General features: G+C 45.2%; 1 protein-coding gene across 2 annotated transcripts in view; it reads right to left on the bottom strand.

Annotated features, from left to right (window-relative positions):
• Window positions 1-15,676, bottom strand: part of NDE1 (nudE neurodevelopment protein 1) — a 40,849-nt gene that overhangs the window by 1,601 nt on the left and 23,572 nt on the right. For both annotated transcript variants that reach the window (XM_014571759.3, XM_006119592.3), the window contains exons 4-8: window positions 7,770-7,918; window positions 7,321-7,457; window positions 4,892-5,071; window positions 3,458-3,549; window positions 2,049-2,212 (exon numbers count right to left, since the gene is read on the bottom strand). In XM_014571759.3, the coding sequence (XP_014427245.2) occupies window positions 2,049-2,212; window positions 3,458-3,549; window positions 4,892-5,071; window positions 7,321-7,457; window positions 7,770-7,918 (722 nt within the window). The remainder of the gene's footprint in view (window positions 1-2,048; window positions 2,213-3,457; window positions 3,550-4,891; window positions 5,072-7,320; window positions 7,458-7,769; window positions 7,919-15,676) is intronic.

Here is a 15,676-nt window from a genome sequence, read left to right as displayed (position 1 = left end):
GGGTACATCCACACAGCAGGACTAAAGTCAAATTAAGTTACGCAACTTCATCTAGGTCAATTGCACAGCTTAAATCAAAGTAGCTGAACTCGGCTTTTGGTGCTGTCTACACAGCAGGAAGTTGAAGGAAGACCACTCTTCCTTCAGCTTCCCTTACTTCTCATGAAATGAGGATTACCGTGAGTCAGAATAAGAAGTCCCCCAGCTCACCATTATTTCAAAATAAATGCTTGTGCAGTCTAGACACGCTCTTTGTTATTTTGGAATAATGTCAGTTATTCCAAAATAAAGCTGCTGTGTAGACGCACCCCGAGAATCTAAACAGATCAATTACATACAATGGATGTATTTCATCTACTTAGACTGTGAACTATAAGTCTCAGAGGGGCAGCCATGTTAGTCTGTAACTTTAAAAGTATCATGGTAATCCTGCATGTGAACAACAATAAACAAAATGTCGCAGGCCACACATAGAACCCCCGATGGGTTGCGTGTGGCTCTTGAGCCACAGGTTGCTCTCCACTGTCCTAAGTAGTGGCCCAAAACTAACGCTGGATTTTACATTTTATACTGAAAGTGTTCCACATACGCTCTATCAATCCAATGTTTTCCAGAGCCCAAAACTAAGCTCTAATATAGCACATTTCAGCAGATCGTGTTAAACATTTAAAACTTGGGGTAAAGTATTCAGAATTGAGATGATCATTCAGGCTCCTGGGAGACCAAGTAATTTTGGAACTTTCTGTCCTTAGTCTAACATTTCCTGTTTGAACATTAGTGTTTCCACTAAACTTAAAGCTTTCAGCTAACTAGTTTGAATGGTCAGAGATCACACAATTCACAATATTATGATAATGTGCTTTTAAAGGATCTATGCATTTGCCTATTTTAGTTAGCTAGTTCATGTCCTGTTTAGTATCTTTTCCATTATGCTGAAGTGCAATGCAAAATGGATACTGAAGTAGGAATGTTACATTTAGTTTAATCATTGACTAGTAGTCAATAAGCGGGGGAGCCACAGCAGAGTTAGCTCCCGGCCCCCGGGAGGTAACCTCACTGTGGCTCTGCCTTTTATACATTTAAAAGACTGAAGCACAGCAAGGGGTACCCAGCGCGAGTGGGACAGCTGATCCCCGGCTCGCGCTACTCCCCCTCCCCCGCCTGACTGCACCCTCCCCCCCGCCTGGCTGCACATCAGCCTTTTAAATGTATTAAGAACAGGAAGGATCTGGATACATTTAAAAAGCAGAGACACAGCATCTGGGACTGGGCGTGAGCCAGGAATCAGCTGATTCCTAGCTCGCACCCTGTCCCTGCTACCCCCCTGTGTCCCACGGAGATGGTGCTGGGGGAACCGGCTTTTAAGCCAACTCCTCCCAGCCCCGGCGCCTGCTCCCCTCCTCTTGCTGCCTCTGATAGAGGTAGCGAGGGGAGGAGGAGAGGAGTGACTAGTCGAGGAACTAGTTGACTATCCGATAAGCAAAAGCGATAGTTATTAGTCGCTTATATCCCAATCCTAAATTAGTTCATCTCTTTTGAGCAACACTTATCACCAGGTTAATGTCACATATAATGACCCAATTTTGAGAAAGAGGAACATCAAGAATATAGCCCTGAGAGGAAGCTCAAACAGCAAGAAGCTTAATGTCTGACTGAGGAGGAGCAGTATGCAAATGTCAGACGATGTCCAATAGGAAACAGGAGAGGAGGCATTTGATAGAGTGTACTTTATATCTGTGAGTATCCACAGCTCTTTTTTGAGCATATGGATGCAGATGCAGACACAGATACAATTTTGTACCTACAACCCTGCACTTTTGCAGACATCCACTTTATATCAGCAGGTATCCATATCTGCAGATGCTGATGCGGATATCTGTGACTAATTTTTGCAGATACAGACGTGGATACAAATTTTGTATCCGTGCAGAACTCTACCCACCACCAATCCAACCCACAGCTTTCAAACTCACTTTACAAGCATCAAGACCTATGTATAACCAAACCAAAAGGCCAGTGTTAAAAAATTGCAGCAGATCAGCACCTACCCGTTATCGCTCAAAGGCATGTGAAAATTGCTCAGTCGTTTTTCCAGGCCGTCTCTGCTCTTGTTCAGATACATGGGTGAACACATGGGTGAGGACATAGTCAGTCTGTTTGGAGACTGATCATATACAAAGTTTCGGCAAGATGCAAGTTTGGATTCCAGAGCCTAAAGTAAAGTTTATCTGAGAGTTAAACAACATTCTCTTTCCCAGCAAAGGGCCAATGGAAGGATTTGCTAATAATTTAAGAAGACTCCAACAGAGGAAGCTTTTAGCTGCTAACCCCAACTCCACATGTGAGCACTGAATTTGATAGAAGGGGATACCCAAGTCCCTCTGGCTCAGATTCATTAAATAGCAAAAATATTTTAATTTTGGGGGATGTCAAAGGGAAGAGAGGTAGAGGAGTTAGCTCTTATGTTAAGGTGGGAGAAGCAACTGAGCAGTCTAGTTAAACATCGAGGGCCTAAACTTCTCCAAAAGTTAACAGGCCTTTCATAAATAGGCTGCTTTTATAAGAATCACTTTTTTATGAAAACAAATGTGCTTTCGAAACCTTTCCTTACAAGCCTATATATACCCACTCGCCATATGGTGGGCCTGGGTCTACTGCTCAAGTCCTATGTTCAGAAATCACCAACAGGCTAGATTCTGCCTGAGACACCAGCAGGCAATCAGTGGAAGACTCAGCCAGAATTCCTCCTGGCCAGCATGCACCTGCTTTCCTGCTGCACCACCCTTGAAGAGAATGCAGCATATTCCGCTAGCATGGCACTCATTCATGCTGGCTTGCTCCACTTTTCCCTCCCCTTGCTCTTTCAGGAACCTAGAAGGGAGAAATGGCTATACTGGCTGGCACATTTAGGGTGCAGCTACCCAGCAGGGCTTAACTCGAAACAAGCTATGTAAATTGAGCTACACCAATTGCGCAGCTTATTTTGAAATAGCTTATTTCAAAATTGGGAGCATCTGTACAACCCTTATTTGAAAACAGAGCACTCTTCCTCTGAATTCGCTTACTCGTACAATGAGGGTTACAGGAGTTAGAGTAAGAAGTCCTCCAGCTAGACAGTATTTCGACATTATTTCGAAATAATGTTGCTGTATAGACATACCCTGAGTGGGGTTAAAGCCACACAAAAGACAATGGATGGTCCTTGCTGATGTAGATTCTATCTATAGAGAAGCCTACAAAACTCTAGAGAGAGGCCTAAACTACAAAACTCCCATTTTCAAATCTTTCATTCGTGATTAGAGTCTGTTTGGATCCAAGTTTTAGTCTGACGTCATCTCCATAGTTTTAACTCATTCAGCATTACAAAGGGTTAATGCTGGTTTTCATTTTCATAATATAAACATAGCCACCTATCATCTTCCAGTACTGCTTTAGCTAATGACTGAATTGTTCTTACCCCTACTTTCCGTAGTAAGTCTCCCACAATGTTCAGTGCAGATATCCTGGCAGCTGGTGTGAGAGGAGTCCCGCGATAACTATCCTCAAAGCCTTTAAGGGAGAGGAAGGATTTAAAAAAGGGATATTTTACTCATTATATGAGAAATTTAGAAAAACCTTTAACTCCCACCACCACCAGTGCTAAAGAAAGAGATTTTAAATGGTGAATACCAATCTTCTCGCTGCTTTTTAGCTGAACTGCAATTCTCTTCATTCCCATTAGAAATATAAATAACTGCATGTTCGCAACATGACAAGTTGCACTGAAGAGATTCTGGGTTTTAATTTGCACTGGTTTTGAAAGAAGCTTTTAAGGCTTTAGCTTTCATGAGAAGTATTCTAGTCTGTCCCTATAACTTTCAATAGAACCAAAGAGAGAAGGACAGCAAATAAAGACGTGTCATCCAGAGAAGTTCATATGACCCAAGGATTTATTGCTTATGTTTCAACAATTCCTTGAGCCTCTCTTTTTTATTTAAGCGTACTGCAATAAATCAAGTTCTTCTAGCTGGAACACAGGATTTTAGGCGAAGCGTACCACAGTCAGGATATACACAAACTTTATGATCTGAGGAAGTGGGTCTGGCCCACGAAAGCTCATCATCTAGTAAACCATCTTGTCAGTCTTTAAAGTGCTACATTCTCCTGCATTTTACTGCAACTGTAACACTAAATTATTAGTGCCAGACACCACCACCAGGAAACACTCATGGTGTATGTTCACACATTAACACACACTAAAAATACAGTGAAGTTCCCTAAACATAATTTATATTCCTTTTTACTCACTTTAAAGAGTCTGGACAGGCAGAATTGGGAGTTATTTAAATTTTTAGTGCTCATAAAAATGAGCAATTAGTACCACTGGGGAGAGCCCATATTTTGTAATGTGGTACAGACAATTGCATGGTTAGTCTGCCAGTGTTCCAGGATGAAGCATCTCTATAGTAGCAACCCCCATCTCTAGCTGGCTAATTCAAATGAGAGCATCTGGCATGAAAGATTATGCTGAGGCCTCCATTCTTACTACCAAACTCATCCAGATCCAAGGGTGGTTAATGAGTGCAAATTATAACCTTAGAAGCAACCTTGTTCTTTTTAAGCTCATGTTTTAATACAGCATGGTGGAGTTCTAATGCACTGGCTATAAATCTACTCAGACATTCATATTGAACCCGTGCAAGGTATTCAGAATAGATTACTGTGCTTCAATCTGTATAAATATTTAAATATTTGTCATGTTCAGTTCCCCATTTCTCAGCCTTCTCTGTAGACAATAGTTTTGATAGAAATTCAACATGCACCAGGAACAGTGACACTAACCTGAAAAACTACTCATCAAGTGTTGCTATCGTACATGTGCCTTATGTTAGCAAATGTCTGTCACTCTTACCTCTTCTAAATATTCCTGGAGTGCTCATACTGACGTTGGGTTCCCTATGAGCGACAGGAGTGGAAGGCACAGATAAGGTCGCTTGCACAGCTGTGTCTGTTCTTTCTGCCTCCAGTGTACTTCGTATTGGCGTTTTGGGTTTCTCTTGTTTCTGCTGCACTGCAAGCTCTTGCTTCAAGTCTAAAAGAGAAGGAAAAGGTACAAAGCATTTGGATAAATGTCTCCACCTGAAGTTATGGGTACAAGCGTTTTTGCTTTGTCAAAGAACGCTGTGAACCACAGAGTGTATCACCAGCCACACCTGAAAAAAGTAATTACATGCCGCTTCCAAAGAGCCCAGACAACATCCCGCCCCAATATTGGTACGAACCACTTATAAAAATCCCAGGTCCCAGACTGGGTGATCAGCAATCTAAGCTTTTCTGGGGTGGTGTAACTAAAGACACCCTCAAGCTTATGGTCCCTCACCCCCCGGGCCACCTCTTCTTCAAAACAAGGATCTGGCCCTCCTTCCCATGTTTACCTAGTTGTAGGTTTTTCTAAGGTGCTCATTTTCCTAATAACAAAGTGCTGCACTCGAAAGCCATCCTTCCTCTTCTCTGGTCCTACTGCCAGAAACAGCAATCAGGAAACCAACTCCTGAAGCTATAGAATGGAATCAGCATTCACTTGTGGGCTACGTCTAGACTGGCATGATTTTCCGGAAATGCTTTTAACGGAAAAGTTTTCTGTTAAAAGCATTTTCGGAACAGAGCATCTAGATTGGCACGGACGCTTTTCCACAAAAGCACTTTTTGCGGAAAAGTGTCCGTGCCAATCTAGACGTGCTTTTCCGCAATAAAGCCCTGATCGCCATTTTCGCGATCCGGGCTTTTTTGCAGAAAACAAATCTCAGCTGTCTACACTGGCCCTTTTGCGCAAAACTTTTGCACAAAAGGGACTTTTGCCCGAATGGGAGCAGCATAGTATTTCCGCAAGAAGCACTGATTTCTTACAGTAGGAAGTCAGTGCTTTTGCAGAAATTCAAGCGGCCAGTGTAGACAGCTGGCAAGTAATTCCGGAAAAGCAGCTGATTTTCAGGAAAAACTGGCCAGTCTAGACACAGCCATGGTGTTTGGTTCTCCATATTGCACTGTCCATTTATTCTCCTTACTCTCTCTGCTCTCGTGACAGAAGCTGACAACATCTCTGTTTCATCTGTTAAAATTCATGTCCTGTCAGCTCACAATGAAGCAGTCAGTCAGACCATGGAACACATTCTCCCAATCCAGTTAGTTTTCATTTGTTTTAACCACAGAGGCAATAGCAGAGAAGAGAGTACTCTGGGCTAGATCTCCACCAGCCAGGTCTGCAGTACTTCAGTGGGGCAGGCTGGACAAGACTACAATTTCCTGGTGTGTATTTACAAGTCAGAAGAATGTTTAGAAAATGCATCCTGCATAGTTAAAGGCCCAACTGACAAAACACTGAATTCTACAACATGATTTCAAAGCACACCTCTGATTGGCAGAAATATGCCAGAAACTAGAGTACCACCCATCCTGGTCTCCATAGGCACCAGAATATAGCAGAGAAGAGAGAAGCATATGACTTTTATAGGCAGGGCTTGATGAACCACGGCAAAAGCCACTCGCCAGCCTCTCACTGCGCATGCGCGCGCCGCTGGTAAACGGGGTGCCAGGCTGAAGTCTACTCGCCATGGGCGAGTAGATTCAATAGATTGTCGAGCCCTGTTTATAGGGATGTTAAATATCGGTTAATTGAACAGTCGATTAACCTCATGAATTCTTATCAGTTACTCGACTATTCTATAGTCCCCGAGGGTGGGGCCGGCAGCCAGCGCGTTCTGGCCCCGTTCCCGAGGAGCCCCCTGCCACTCGGCGCAGCTACCTCTATATCAGAGACAGCAGTGCAGGGTGCCAGGCGGGAGCTGGTCTACAAGGCGAGCCAGTTTAAAAACCAGATCCCCTCACGGACCAGCTGCCTGTCGCCCCACGCTGCTGCCTCCAGATGCAGCAGCGCAGGGTGGCAGCAGCCCTTATCCAGAGCGTGATCTGAGCTCCCAGACCCGACGCAAGCCAGAACTGAGCCTGGCTGCCTGCTTCCTAATACACTTTAAATGCAGAGCCATAGCAGGGGTAGGTCCCAGACCTGGTGTAAGCTGGGACTGAGCCAGGCTGCTGGCCATCCTGCTAAAAATGTACTGGCGGGGAGAGGAAAGGGGGTGGGCACAGGGAAATGTGTGTGATCTATAGCATTAACCAATAAGCTTTTGCCCTCTTTGCCACATCAGAGAGAGCAAAGCTTCCATCGACAGTATTTCTAAAGTTTTTCTCTTCTTAATAGCTCGATAACATACTGGAGGGGAGGATTTAATGAACATTTTGGAAAGTGGGAGGACAGGGGTCTCTATAACTCAAATAGTTAACCTCTGGCTTCATCTTTCAATCGCTGCACTGACTCCAGAAGGTTTTCCTTCTCATCTAGCTCGCTCTCCAGAAAGGCATTTCTTTCAATAGCCTGGTTCAAACGCTGTTCGAAGTCCTCCAAAGACATTATAGTGGCTCTGCATAGAAAAAAGAATGTCACAGACATCAGTAGGTGCCTAACACGTCTAAAGCACCAACCCAGACATAAACAAACGTCAGTACTTCTGTGTGAGAAACTCCATTATTTTAATGTTAAGCTTGTGAGAAATTAACCAGGCTCACATTCCACTCACCCACTTCCGGGGAACCAGCAGCTTACCACCTGTGGCAAGAGCAGACAGTACTACAGTGCTAACTGGCACACATAGAAACGGACATGCTCAGTCCTGCTAGCTTCACGAAAGAGCGAGCAGGAGCTGCGTAGGGAAGGGTAAGAGCATCTGTATCACCTTTTTGCTCTTTCCAAGTCATCATTTGCTTGCTCAAGTTCTCGAATATACTTCTGTAGTTGATCTTTAACAGCTTTTGTCTGTGCCAGTTCTTCTTCCAGTGCAGAGATCTGCTGGTAGCCTTCTGAATGTTGCACTTCAATTTTCTCCTAAACAAAGACAGACCAAACACCACGTCAGGGATTCAGCACCACACATGCCCTTCCCTTCCACTCAGCTATGCTTACTCAGCCTTTCCCAGTCAGGAAGGAGGAGGTCCTACTAAGCCATCTGAGAGCTACCATCTTTCACACAGGTGACAGCAATGACAGACACTAGCCTTTTTTCCATCAAACCGTGCCTCCACCAGCCGATCCCAGGAGCAACCTTCTTGGCTTTTATGTGGGAACACGGGATCGCTGTTCCTCACTCCCTACTGGTAAATGGAGGGCATATCTTCATTACAGGATGGATCAACAGGCAGTGATTGATTCAGCAGGGGTTGATGTATCGTCTCTAGGATAGATGCAATAAACTGACTGCTGACTGTTCTCTTATTGACTCTGGTACTCCACCAAAAAAGAGAAGAGTAAGTGGAGTTGATGGGAGAGCATCAGCTGTCGACTTACCGCGGTGAAGATACCCTGGTAGGCAGACCTAAGAATGTGGACATCAGCTACGTTATTCACATAGATGGAATTGCGTAATGTAGGCAGACGGCTCACAGTGGTATATACTAGGGATGTTAGATATTGTGTAATTGAACAGCTGTGTACCTGTATGAAAAGTTTGTGGTTACACGACCATTTGATAGTCCCCAGGAGGCGGGGCCAACAGCAAGTGCGCTCTGGCCCGACTCCCAGGGACCCCCCCTGCCGGCTTGCGCTGCTGCCTCTCTAGTGGAGGGCAGTGTGGGGTGGCAGCAGCCCCTGTCCGTGGGGTGACAGCAGCCCCTGCATGTGGGGGGGTCTGAGCTCGTTGCAGACAGAGGCTGCTCCATGGGATGCAAAGCAGCCTGTGTCCGCAAGGAGCTCGGCAGCAGCACAGGGAGAGGGGACAGGCGGCACCCAGAGCTGGTACTGACAGGGAGCTGGCTTGAAAGATGGCTCCCTGCACATATCGGCACCAGCCTGCCCCCTTCACCCTCTGCACTTCTGCCTCTCTATCAGAGGCAGTAGCGCGTGGGGGTGGTAGTGGGGGTGGATCTGGTGCTCATGGGGAGCCTGCTCATCTCAGGCACCAGCTCCTACTCTCCCCACCATTGCCTCTGATACAGAGGCAGCAAGAAAAGGGAGTGCGTGGGTATTAGGGATGTGAGCATACAGCTGAGTAGGTTTAAGAATTGACCTGCTAAACCCAGGGTTGATGGTTTCAGCCCTTGAGGGGGGCCATTTAGGGATCTGGAGAAAATCTGTCAGGGATGGTACTTGGTCCTGCTGTGAAGTCAGGGGGCTGGACTCAATGACTTCTTAAGGTCCATTCTAGGAGATGGTGTTTGTTTGTTTGTCCCTGCTGCTGCCTGATTGAGGTATGAGGCTGGCTAGTTCATAATTCTGAGGTTCTACTGTAGTAAATGAGGAGCATAAATGGTGAATATTACATTAGATCCCAGTGTCTAATCAGGGCTTGTGATCACAGATCCTCTATAGTCCTTCCTGATGCTGCAAGTCTTCAGAGTTCTATACTGGCAAAACCCAAGACAGGGCTCTAGATTCTTAAATTCTTTCAGATGGATGCATCTAGGATATTGCTTATGTCACTAATACAACATTTTTTAAAGAGGATGTCAGTATCCTTTCAGGGCAGAGACACACTTTAACTACTACTGCAATAGTTTATGCACCAAAACCTTGGCACTGGATCCACCTTAATGTGCCAATTCCTTTTTTTATGGTCCCAAGATTACCATCTATTAACATTCCTAAAGCATTAATAGCTGTAGGATCTAATCACAGCAAACTAAAGTCAATGAAAACAAATCCACATTCTGGAATTTAAAAATATAAGAAAAAGCAAAGTCTGTAGCCTATTTTTCACTTATTTAAGGAGCGCCATTTCAGTGTGTGCATTAAGTGGTGCAGAGATAATGAAGTGGGAAAATACCTTGTTTGAATTGAAGAAATTCTGCATTGATTACAGGACCTGTTATCTCTTTTGTTCCCTCTCATTTTGAATTTCTTGGCTGCCAGTCTAGCTTAAAAATTACATAGCCTAATAACCTATAGGTTGAGTCACGAAACCAGTGGTTCCCAACCTTTTCCAGATGGGGACCCATTTTGACAATTCAGGAAGACTTGGTGACCCAAGGCAATTCAAAAATGGGGGGAGGAGGGAGGGCAGAGTCACCTGGGGAGACACTTGGCGACCCTTTTGAAATGTAATGGAGACCCATATTTGGGTCCCGACCCATAGGTTAGGAAACCCTGCACTAAACAAACCCTCTGCAGCACTGTTTCCAATTACTGTAGTGTGAACTGTATTTTGGAGAAAGGGGGAGAAAGCAGAGAGCAGCCTGGGAAGCTCAAAGCCATGAACTTCATGGGCCTGGCAAACTTTGTATTGTTGACCTAGATGTAGATGCAGGTCCTTGCAGTTAACAATTCTGCTCAATAGCCTCATGAGTTTAAAGCTTCTCTCTTGAACGGATTCAAACAAAAGACCAAAATGCTAGGTTTGGGCTTTTGTTTTTAGCTAATTGTATAATAAACTGTCATCTGATTTGCTCATCAATGGAGATACTGTTCCTTCACTTGCAGGCTGCTACAGTGAATTTCCATCCCCATGAATAAGCCAATTGTTAAACAGGTTGTGCCATACAGAATATGTTTTGATCAAATTCTCTGCAGTGGAGAATAATTCGTTTCTTTTTTTTCCCTAATGTAGTATGCTTAGTCTCCACTTCTGAGTCACTTCTGCTATTTCCATCCCAGACAGCCCTAGTAATGTTGCTTCTCATCTTCTCCTTGAGGCTATGAAAGAATTTATTCTCCCCTTTTGGGAATTGATTACAAGTTCTGTTTTCACTGAGACATTTTTCCTCCCCTTTCCCAAACCTATCAGCTAGCAAGAGGTTACATGGTTAGTACTGTAAGGTAAGGGAGCTTATATGTGATTGTTTTGTTTTAAATCACATTTTGTAATAAAACCAATATCAAGATTTGATTTGGGTAGAAATGACCAAAACTCTCACAAAGTTTAGAAATACAGTATCTTAAACGTGGACTAGAATTCTTTCGTATCCTCTTTGGATGTTTCTTACTTAGGCTACGTCTACACTACAGCGCTATTTCGGGATACCGCAGGTATCCCAAAATAGCTATTCTGCATCTTTTGAGCATGCCCGTTATTTCGAAATATAACAGGCTCACTATTCCGATGTCCCTGTAAACCTCATTCCACGAGGAGTAAGGGATGTTTCGGAATAGCAATTTATTTCAAAATAAGTGCTGTGTAGACAGCACCAAATTTCAAAATAAGCCATTACAAAACTGACTTGAAATAAGCTACGCAATTTGCATAACTCACATTGTATAGCTTATTTTGAGCTACAGGAGCAGTGTAGATGCACCCCTACTGACTGTACTTGTATAAGCAACACATACAGCAAAACTCATGGGATTCAACAGTTATACTTGGAGCAGCTGGTATAGGAACCCACAAGGGGAGAGGCAATTCTAGATTTAGTCCTGAGTGGAGCGCAGGATTGGGTCCAGGAGATAACCATTACAGGACCGCTTGGGAATAGTGACCATAATATAATACCATTTAACATTTCTGTGGTGGGAAGAACACCTCAGCAGTCCATCACTCTGGCATTTAATTTCAAAAAGAGGAATTACACAAAAATGAGGAGGTTAGTTAAACAGAAATTAAAAGGCACAGTGACTAGAGCCAAATCCTTGCAAGCTGCATGGAAACTTTTTAAAGACACCATAATAGAGGCCCAACTTAAATGTATACCCCAAATTAAAAAACAGAGACCTAAAAAAGAGTCACCGTGGCTTAACCACCGTGTAAAAGAAGCAATGAGGGACAAAAAGGCATCTTTCAAGAAGTGGAAGTCCAATCCTAGTGAGATAAATAGAAAGGAACATAAACACTGTCAAATCAAGTGTAAAAATGTAATAAGAAAAGCAAAAAGAGATTTTGAGGAACAGCTAGCCAAAAACACAAAAAGAAATAGCAAAATCTTTTTTAAGTACATTAGAAGCAGGAAGCCTGCTAAAAATCCAGTGGGTCTCCTAGACGATGGAGATATAAAAGGAGCAATCAAGGCTGTTAAAGCCATTGCAGAGAAACTAAATGGCTATGTCTAAACTGGCATGATTTTCCGGAAATGCTTTTAACGGAAAAGTTTTCCGTTAAAAGAATTTTCAGAAAAGAGCGTCTAGATTGGCACGGACGCTTTTCCGCAAAAAGTGCTTTTGTGCAAAAAAGCCCCGATCGCCATTTTCGCGATCAGGGCTTTTTTGCGCAAAAGGGACTTTTGCCTGAACGGGAGCAGCATAGTATTTCCGCAAAAAGCACTGATTTCTTACAGTAGGAAGTCAGAGCTTTTGCGGAAATTCAAGCGGCCAATGTAGACAGCTGGCAAGTTTTTCCGGAAAAGCGGCTGATTTTCCGGAAAAACTGGACAGTCTAGATACGGCCAATGATTTCTTTGCTTCCGGCTTCACAGCTGAGGATATTAGGGAGATTCCCAAATCTGCACCGTCCTTTGTGGGTTATGAATCTGAGGAGCTGTCCTGGATTGAAGTGTCATTAGAGGAGGTTATGGAACAAATAGAAAAACTTAATGTTAACAAATCTCCGGGACCGGATGGCATTCATCCAAGGGTTCTAAAGGAACTCAAATGGGAAATTGCTGAACTATTATCTGTGGCTTGTAACCTATTCTTTAAATCGGCTTCCGTACCTAATGATTGGAAGGTAGCTAACGTGACACCAATATTTAAAAAGGGCTCCAGAGGAGATCCTGGCAATTACAGAGCAGTAAGTCTAACTTCAGTACCGGGCAAATTAGTCAAAACAATAGAATAAAATTGTCAGGCATGTAGAAGAACATAATTTGTTGGACAAAAGTCAACATGGTTTCTGTAAAGGGAAATCATGTCTTACTAATCTATTAGAGTTCTTTGACGGGGTTAACAAACATGTGGACAAGGGGGATCCAGTAGATATAGTATACTTAGATTTTCAGAAAGCCTTTGACAAGGTCCCTCACCAAAGGCTCTTGTGTAAATTACATTGCCATGGGATAAGAGGGAGGGTCCTTTCATGGATTGAGAACTGGTTAAAAGACAGGAAACAAAGGAATAAATGGTAAATTTTCAGAATGGAGAGGGGTAACTAGTGGTGTTCCCCAAGGGTCAGTCCTGGGACCAATCCTGTTCAACTTATTCATAAATGATCTGGAGAAAGAGGTAAGCAGTGAGGTGGTAAAGTTTGCGGATGATATTAAACTGTTTAAGACAGAAGAAGAACTTCAAAAAGATCTCACCAAACTGAGTGATTGGGCAACAAAATGGCAAATGAAATGTAATGTGGATATGTGTAAAGTAATGCACGTTTGAAAAAATAACCCCAACTATATGTACAGTATGATGGGGGCTAATTTGGCTATGACAAATCAGGAAAGAGATCTTGGAGTTATCGTGGATAGTTCTCTGAAAACTTCCACACAGAGTGCAGCGGCAGTCAAAAAGGCAAATAGGATGCTAGGAATTATTAAGAAAGGGATAGAAAATAAGACCCAGAATATCTTACTGCCCCTGTATAAAACTATGGTATGGCCACATCTTGAATACTGTGTACAGATGTGGTCTCCTCATCTCAAAAAAGATATTTTGGCCTTGGAAAGGGTTCAGAAAAGGGCAACTAAAATGATTAGGGGTTTGGAATGGGTCCCATATGAAGAGAAATTAAAGTGACTGGGACTTTTCAGTTTAGAAAAGAGGAGACTAAGGGTAGATATGATAGAGGTCTATAAAATCATGAGTGGTGTGGAGAGGGTGAATAAAGAAAAGTTATTTATTAGTTCCCATAATAGAAGAACTAGAGGACACCAAATGAAGTTAATGGGCAGCAGGTTTAAAACTAATAAAAGAAAGTTCTTCTTCACACAGCGTGTAGTCAACCTGTGGAACTCCTTGCCAGAGGAGGCTGTGAAGGCTAGGACTATAACAGAGTTTAAAGAGAAGCTAGATCATTTCATGGAGATTAGGTCCATAAAAGGCTATTAGCCAGGGGATCAAAATGGTGTCTCTGGCCTCTGTTTGTCAGAGGCTGGAGAAGGATGACAGGAGACAAATCGCTTGATCACTGTCTTCGGTCCACCCCCTTTGGGGCACCTGGTGCTGGCCACTGTCGGCAGACAGGTTACTGTGCTAGATGGACCTTTGGTCTGACCCAGTACGGCCGTTCTTATGTTTTTATATTTCTGTGTGTTACCATTAGTGATATCTGATTTGAGTCCATTAATACTTTGTCGTAGAGACTGTCCAGTTTGGCCAATATACATGGCAGAGGGGCAATGCTGGCACTTGATGGCACAGATCACATTGGTGGATGTGCATCTGTAGGAGCCTGTGATGTGGTGGCTTATGTGGTTAGGACCTATGATGATGTTGCTAGTAGAGATGTGTGGACAGAGTTGGCACCAGAGTTGATTGCAGGGGTGGGTTCCTGGATGAGTATGTTGGAGGTATTATGTGGTTGCTGAAAATAATTTGTTTGTGGTTAGGGGGTTGTCTGTAGGCAAGGATTGGCCTGTCTCCCAAGGCCCGTGAAAGTGAGGGGTCATTTTCCAGTATAGGTTGTAGATTGTTAATGATGTGCTGGAGGGGTTTAAGTTGGGGGCTATAGGTGATGACAAGAGAAAGGAATAGAAAACAGGTCTCCCAAATCCCAGTCCTGTGTCCTACCCACTGGATCAAGCTTCTTCCTAATTAGCCCTTATGTATAAAACTAGCCAATTAGTGACGTACATGGCCAGGGGGCAGGGCTGTCTACGTCACTGCCCCCCTTCACCTCTCCCGTGACGGCCCAGCTGAGGGACGCACCACTCAGCGCCAGAGGGAGGGGGGGGGGGGCAGTGATGTACACGGCCCCACACCCCTTCCTGTCCCACTGGGCCCACCTGAGCGGCGCTCAGCTTGGCCCCGGCGGTGGAGCAAGCAGCGGCAAGCAGCCCGTGGCTGCAACCCCCCCTCGCCAGGTCTTCTTCCCGCCCCCCTCCTCCCGTCCAGCCCCACGACCCCCAATCTCCCCATAGCTCTGCTTTCCACCCCCTTTTCCTGCTGGCCAGCCCCACGGCCCCCCGGACACCTCCCACCCCGCCAGCACTGCTTCCTTCCCCCCTTCCTCCGGGCCCCCCCATCCTCCCCTACAGCCCCCGATTCCTCTCCAGCTCTGCTTCCCACCCCCCTTCCGGCCAGCCCCATCCCCTTCTCCTCCCTGTGTGACATCCCACCCCCTTCCCCTCCCTCCCCATCCGTGGCGCACTGCGCCGCTCCCAGCTGAGCAGCACTCCCACCTGGCCCCGGCGGGGGAGCAAGTGGAGGCAAGCGGCCTTTTGGGGTCTTGTTGCCCCAGGCCCAGCTGACCGCCGCTCCCGCCGGGCCCACCTGAGCGGCTCTCAGCTGGGCCCCGGTGGGGAAGCAAGCGGTGGCAAGCGGCAAAGGAGCGGCGGTCAGCTGGGCCGCTTGCTGCCGCTTGCTCCCCCGTCGGGGCCCAGCGGGAGCGCTGCTCAGCTGGGAGCGGCGCAGCGCACCAGGGAGGGAGGGGAAAGGGGAGTGCCTGGCCAGAAGAGGGGTGGAAAGCAGAGCTGGGGGGAGCCACTGGAGGGCTGTGTGGCTGAAGGGGAGGATGGGGAGGGTGGAGGAAGGGGGGAGGGAAGCAGCGCTGGCGGGGTGTGTGTGTGTCCGGGG

The sequence above is a fragment of the Pelodiscus sinensis genome, chromosome 16 (assembly GCF_049634645.1).
Source record: "Pelodiscus sinensis isolate JC-2024 chromosome 16, ASM4963464v1, whole genome shotgun sequence".
Classification (NCBI taxonomy): Eukaryota; Metazoa; Chordata; order Testudines; family Trionychidae; genus Pelodiscus; species Pelodiscus sinensis.
Note: the sequence above shows the minus strand (reverse complement) of the source record. Positions and strands in the feature narration are given on the sequence as shown.